Raw genomic sequence first — 7,029 nt, 5'->3', positions numbered from 1 at the left:
CTACTTGTTTTTTCTTTCGTCATCGATCTCTTGGACCTTTCTGTTCAAGTCATTTAGTTGTATTTGAATGGATTCCATAAATCTGCTAATGTTTTCTAAAACTGGATTAATAGGGGTTGTGTCAGGCTTTATTGAAACTCCAGGATAACATGATTCTAACGTTTGGGGGAGTCCAAAGGATTGCAATATTCTATCAATTGGTGTGACCAAACAAGAACCACTCGGAGAAAGTCCTATCGCCATACCAATACAACTTAATGTCTTATTTGGATTTATACAAAAAACGAAGGATCCAGAATCACCCATGCTAAAAAAATCTCCCTGTGGAAGGTTTCGAATTTCTATTTGGTTACACATAATGGGTCCTATATCTGTTCCATAAAAACTTATATGTTGGTTCATGAATCGAGCATGCACACGGTTGAAGTAAAGATCACCAATGGTAAAGCCGGTTGAGGCACCAAATTTTATGACACTTTCTGATGCTCCTGGAATTTTACCGCTGACGTTTTGAATTTGTTCTTTTTCGCTGCAATCAGGAATAGGGACTGGAATGATTTTACCAGGAAATGCAGGAAGACATCCTGGATCAAATCCTGAGTTTTGGAATATAAATAAATTATGTTAGCCTATTTCCACACCAAAAAGCATGCTTAAACGGCAAATTTTACCATTTCTGAAGAATTAAATTTTATTTTTGCCATTTTCTAAAAGCAAATCATTTTATAAAAGTAAATAAATTAAATCTATATAAAATTTACCTGCAGAACGCAATTGGTCCTCTGGCACAGCTCGAAATCCGAAGGAGTTTATTGTAGGCACAAGTTCTACTACAGCAGCGTCGATATTGTTTTCTAAAGTAATTGAAGAAGCTGATGAAAATTCTGTGGCTTTCCGGGAAACAGGAAATTTAGCATCAATAATTTTTCCACACGCTTTAAACGTGTGAGAGCTCTTATCAAAGGCTTCAACAACAGAGTTACTAAAGATTCCAGAAAGTAATTCTTCAGGCGAAAACAAAACATGAGCACAAGTTATTAATCCAATTTTACCGTTAAGAAGTTTCACAAAACCACCAATGCTTCCACTAGCACCTCCTTTACGACGAATATGCCCTCCAATTTCTAGTGAAGTATCCATCCCGAAAGAGCAATATCCTTCTAAAACATCCATTTCATATTCTCCTAATCGTCTTGGGAATTCTTTTTCTCCATAAGGAATGTATCCTTTATGCTGACAAAATAACCTAAAACAAACTTTCAGGTCAACCCGATGATTTTCTGTTGAATACTTAACAGACTTAAAAGCCGAAGCTGTTATCATGTAGAGATTTGAATGTTGGGAGAAAAGGGTTCTTGCCATGTGTTCTGTCATTGTTGGTAATTTTTCTTTCAATGAAGAAGCAGCAGACGAATTGGAAACTGATATTGATTCATCAGATTGTTGTCTATAATTGTAAAGGAGTAGATCAATTCCTAAAAGCAATTTAGGAATTTCTGAGTTTGTTTCTATGACCCCTTCATATGCCAGAAGGAAAACAAATTTCTTGTCATTGCATCTGTGGCAAAGTGAAAGTCTGACTTTAAGCTTTTGAAAACACTGGATTCTTCTGATTCTGTTGATCAAAATAGCAATTATTACGTCAATGGCAATGCATGTAGTAGGCGTATATTCATTTTTCCGAAAGAAATTTGTAAATACATGTACATGTATATCCTCTTTACTCATTACACACATATGTACAAGTCTGGCAAAAAGAATATAGTTTCTGTTGTCATAAGCATGCTGAATTAGATTTTCCATAGCCTGACGTTCAAATTTACAGAAAACACTTTGGTTTATAATTTTCTTTGCATTGATGCTCGTTAAAACACACAGAGCACTAGCGAAACAGGGGCATCTTAAAGATCTTGAAAGTGCAAATGCTTTATTGTTTTTTCCAATCCATTCATTCAATTGAGAAAGCGTGTAGAAAAGTGGGATAGGCAGAGGTATTTCAAGTTCATGATGTTTGGCAGATCTAGAACAGAGACCAGCACAATCAAGATATTCAATACTTGTAAGCAATTGTTTTACTTTTCTTTCGCAAAATCTGTCTTTTCTCTGAAGTATGCTGGTTCCAGTTTCAAATACCTTATATCTTAGTGAAACTAAATCAGAACGTTCTATTGTTTCATTTAAATAACTTTCTTTTGAAGAAATTAAGTTAATTTGTGGAACTGGTCCTGAAACGAGATATATGTTTAATGACAGATGATAGAAACAAACAAATGGATTTTTGGTTTACGTATTTTTGGAATGTAAATTGGTTACAAATGAAACAAATATCAAATATCTAAATTATGAAGAAATTGTGAATTTCTAGGATATTCGAAATTCTACCTTTCTACAATCTTCCTTAAATTCAAACACATTCTAAATAGAACATTATTATTTAAGGAATGACTCTAATTCTTGGCCAAATTATTCGATGATAACCTGGTTTGGGTCAGTTTATGCTTTATAATCCGCGAAGCGGATTATAAAAAAGTTTAAACTGACCCAAACCAGGTTACTATCGAATAATTTGGCCAAGAAATAGAGTCATTCCTTATTATTTAATTTTAAAATAATTAAACAACTGTGGGTGTAAAATTATGTTTTGCTTTTTATGAGTTCAAATTTGCCGCTCAGTTATACATCCCTAGTAACGGAAGTGATATGAAACAAGTGGAGGTAATAACTGATATACATATCTAGCAGCCATGATGTTTATGTACACGAGGTAAGATTGAGCTACTGTTTGAAGTTAAAGGTACATTTATTAAATCTCGAATTTCCCATGAATTCCAAGGACTGGAAATGGGGGGGGGGATTGTATGGATACAGATGATTCAGCTGGTTGTCAAGGGGGTGTCTCTCCATACCAAACAAGGTTATAAAGAAATAATTTGCGTTCTTTTTGGTAAGCAACCAATGAGAGACTAGAATAAAAACAAAATTAAATTATAAAATCTTTAATGATAAATTCGAATCTTTGCTGTAAAACATGCTCCTTTAACATATATACATAACCTTTAAAAGATGTTATTTTCGAAGTATTTAGTAAATTTTCAAATGCTGCTCAGGTGACATACACTTGACTTTTTCTAGAAAAATACTAAACATGGTTAAGTTGTAAGAATAAGACCAACTTCTATTCTAGAGACAAAAGCGGGCTAGAGACCATGGCTTGAGATATTATTTTAAATCACGGTACTTACTTTCCCGCACGTACAGTTCATATGTGGCATATGATATAAAACAAAATTGTATTAATATATTTATAATAGATACAGTAGTATAAACTCACTTTAGAGTTCTGTAAAATAATAAACTGTGAAATTTTACCCGGAAAATAATGGGAATGCATTAATTTTAATTATTAGAGGGGAGCCATGACAAAATTTCGTGCAACTTAGTGACTTCTCTCTTTCTCTCTCTCTCTGTATATGCGTTTGAAAACGCAATTTCCACCCATTTCTTTTATTCAAAGTCGCAATGGAATTGTCAGAATCTGAATCGGTAATCGATCTTACATGGACGGTCAAGCTTTCTCCCCCTCTGTGTACATAATAACTAAACTATTGTAACAGAAAGGGAAATAATTCAAACGAAAGTTTCCCGATTTTTATAATCGCTTCATTCCTATGTAATTTTCCTAGGTTACAAAAAGACATTCCTCATCAACAAGAAAAATTAAGACCTGCTAGTATTCCCGGTGATTTTAATATAATTATGGATGCTTAAGTTATATATATTTTATTTATTACATTATAAGAATTGCTTACTGTGATTTACTATATGGCCTATCGCCTTCATAAAAACATTTTTCTTTTCAAAGCAAAAAAAATTATAGGACTCGAAAAAAAAAAAAAAAATTAAAATGTTGAGTAAAGGAAAGATTAAACAATAAATATGCTTGTATTATAAATATATGCTTGTTTTTTTTTTTTTTTTTTTTTTTTTTTTTTTTTTTTTGTCATTTTAAATGGCATGTTAAATGGTGACGATAACATTTAATTATTTGATTAATTGTTCTTAAGTACAAAGAAAGTAGAAATGATACAAATTCGACAGGGATTTCTTAAACAATGGGTGCTCGCAATCAGGGCGCTGAGCAAATGACTATTACTACATGTGACAAATACCGGTATCTCTCTCAAACCTTTTTTTTATGTTTATGGCTCAGATCATGTCAGCCATTAAGTCTTCTTTATTAAAGTCATTAAAAAACTTTCCAAGTATCAAAAAAATCAGTTTGTTTTACATTGCGTTCATAAACAATGACGTCATAGTGCATTTTTTGTGTTTTACTTGTAGAAGATCTAATTTTCAACAACAAATATCTCTGTAACGAATATGTCTATGTTGCAACCACTATTGAAATAACGACCACTATTGAAATAATTATATCAATAGTGGTTAAGAGTGCATTTCAATAGCAAACATATACGAGGGGTTATCAAGAAGTTCGTTGACTGAGGCTATAAAATTAGTACTATGTAGTCTGTGCTTTCAAAATTTATATGGAACATAAAACAACAAAAAATAAAGAAATGTTGAATATTTTAGCCTGATACGTTCATTACTTACAAAATTATTACAAAATGAAAACGACAATATATGATCACCCGGCGCTGTCGTCGTTTATTTTCATGACGTCCGATAACGTCATTGTTTTTTCATTGTCCGCTTCTTCTACCTCATACACTTTCTTGATGAGAAACCCTGGAGCTGAGTAAGGACTTAAATCCGTCTTGTTCATATGACTTTATAATGTCATGAACAGTGGCCTTCAATGAATATAATATTACAAATGGATTAATTCATTGGGAGAGATCCACGCTGGATTGTGCCGGTATATTTTGCTTTTGGGAGTTCAGTTTCTACAACGCATGATCAACGTCATTTTTTGACGTGATTGATTTTTCACATCTTGACTGCACATCGACATTAACTGTGTATCCCTTTTCTCTCTGAATCTATTTTGACATTAAAAGACAAGTACTCTGGATGCATTTTATTTCTCTGTAGCCAGTTTCAACATATTTTAGGTATATTCCAGTTTTTTTTCAGGGGCAAAACTTTATAGAATGTTGGAAACGGAACCCCCTCCCCCATTTTGACGTCATTTCAAGGCCTCATTTGTTTGGACATTCCGTGTAAAATTTGCAATAATATTTCATAGAACTTCCAGAATGAAGTAAAAATTTCGTATTTTATGGAACAATTTTGTCCAGACACATACCTATTTAACGGGATTTTTGGATGTCAAAAGTTTTTCTCAGTTACACATAGGTCGTAAAAACGTCGTGTTCGAGGTTGCGCCGCCTGGACATACCATTTTTTACAAAAACATCACTTATTTATCAAAAAATAAATTTTATTATTTATGATCTATTCTTTAGATAGAAAAGATGATGCTTACGAGATATTGTAAAATTCATTGATGTGCGGTTTTAATTTTATGACGCAAGTCCACGAACTTTTTGATAACCCCTAGTATATTAACCACTATTGAAATACGACAACTATTGAAATAATTATATCAATAGTGGTTGAGAGTGCATTTCAATAGTAAACATAGCTAGTAGCCACTATTGAAATACGACCACTATTGAAGTAATTATTTCAATAGTGGGCGAGAGTGCCTTTCAATAACAAACATAGGTAATAACCACTATTGAAATACGACCGTTATTGAAATAATATATAAATAGTGGTTGAGAGTGCATTTCAATGACAAACATAGATATAAATCACTATTGAAGTACGACCACTATTGAAATAATTACTTTATTGGTGGGTAAGAGTGCATTTCAATATGAATACCATAGGTTTCATCCACTATTGAAATAAGACCGTATTGAAAGAAAAGTTTCACCGCGTATTTTTTTTATCCAAAATTTCACAAAAATTAGATTTTAAGTGAAAAACATATAAATTAATAATTAAAGTGTATAAATTGATAAGGATGGTTCTAGTGAAGCACAATTTTAACATCACAAAAGGTTTACAATTTCTTCATATTCTAGAAATTTATTATTTGCGTCATTTTCAATGAAATCAGAACAAAATATATGTACCAATCCAGGCATCCATACTTTGTTTGTATCATATGTTCTTAAATGAAAATTTAGATAGTTAATGAAATTATAATTTCAAAAGTGATTTAAATAATTATTTTGATCGTCCATATTGAGATCTTTATTTCAAAAGTGAGTATTATTTCAATAGTGGTTGCAATCTATGTTTGATATTGAAATGAATCTCACCCACTATTGAAATAATTATTTCAATAGTGGTCGTATTTCAATAGTGATTAATATCTATGTTTGTTATTGAAATGCACTCTCAGCCACTATTGATATAATTATTTCAATAGTGGTCGTATTTTAATAGTGGTTATTAACTATGTTTGCTATTGACATGCACTCTCATCTAATATTGATATAATTATTTCAATAGTTGTCGTATTTCAATAGTGGTTACTAACTATGTTTCCTATTGAAATGCACTCTCAACCACTATTGATATAATTATTTCAATAATTTTCGTTATTTCAATAGTGGTTGCAACATGTGTACCTTAAAACGTTTGTAATAAAACATGCAGGGTAAATTCAAAAGTGGGTAATATTTTAAAAAAGAAATTATTTTGTGTTGAAATTAAGAAAAATGCAACAGAAGATAACATAAAATCAGTCAATAATGCATAAGTTTATCAACTTCCTAGTAGCATAAGCAATATTGACTTCAAGTTTACGATAATTTCTTTGCATCTCATTTAAACGTGTTGCAAAAATGTTCAGTTTTTTCTCTTGTTTAAGAGAATATCAATTGTTTTGTTGTATCTCAATTATTTACGAAACGCCAGCCGCTAAATGCCCATGATACTGAAAAGGCGTCAAAAGGCGTCTCTGGGCGTTAAAGGGTTAAAATAAATGTCAGCGCTGTTAAACGATGAGGTACATGTATAACAACAATACAAAAATCAATAGGCGCAATG

At 31.9% G+C, this 7,029-nt stretch overlaps 1 protein-coding gene across 1 annotated transcript; it reads right to left on the bottom strand.

The window, feature by feature from the left end:
• On the bottom strand, window positions 1-2,219 carry LOC134259920 (uncharacterized). Its single transcript, XM_062742515.1, has 2 exons — window positions 762-2,219; window positions 1-596 (listed from the first exon to the last, which is right to left on the bottom strand). The coding sequence occupies exons 1-2, from the start codon at window positions 1,801-1,803 to the stop codon at window positions 1-3; spliced, it is 1,638 nt and encodes a 545-aa protein (XP_062598499.1). The 5' UTR covers window positions 1,804-2,219.
• Window positions 2,220-7,029: the final 4,810 nt, after the last annotated feature.

This window comes from Saccostrea cucullata, unplaced genomic scaffold (genome assembly GCF_032062105.1).
Source record: "Saccostrea cucullata isolate Sc308-1 unplaced genomic scaffold, CSIRO_AGI_Scuc_v1 ctg1448, whole genome shotgun sequence".
Lineage (NCBI taxonomy): Eukaryota > Metazoa > Mollusca > Bivalvia > Ostreida > Ostreidae > Saccostrea > Saccostrea cuccullata.
This window is presented reverse-complemented; position numbering and strand designations above follow the sequence as displayed.

Excerpts from the sequence above, each read along its gene's own strand:
- LOC134259920 (XM_062742515.1), bottom strand. The coding sequence starts at position 1,803 with ATGGAAAATCTAATTCAGCATGCTTATGACAACAGAAACTATATTCTT. Across the intron at positions 597-761 it reads GGACCAATTGCGTTCTGCAG|GATTTGATCCAGGATGTCTT; the intron begins GTAAATTTTATA and ends TCCAAAACTCAG.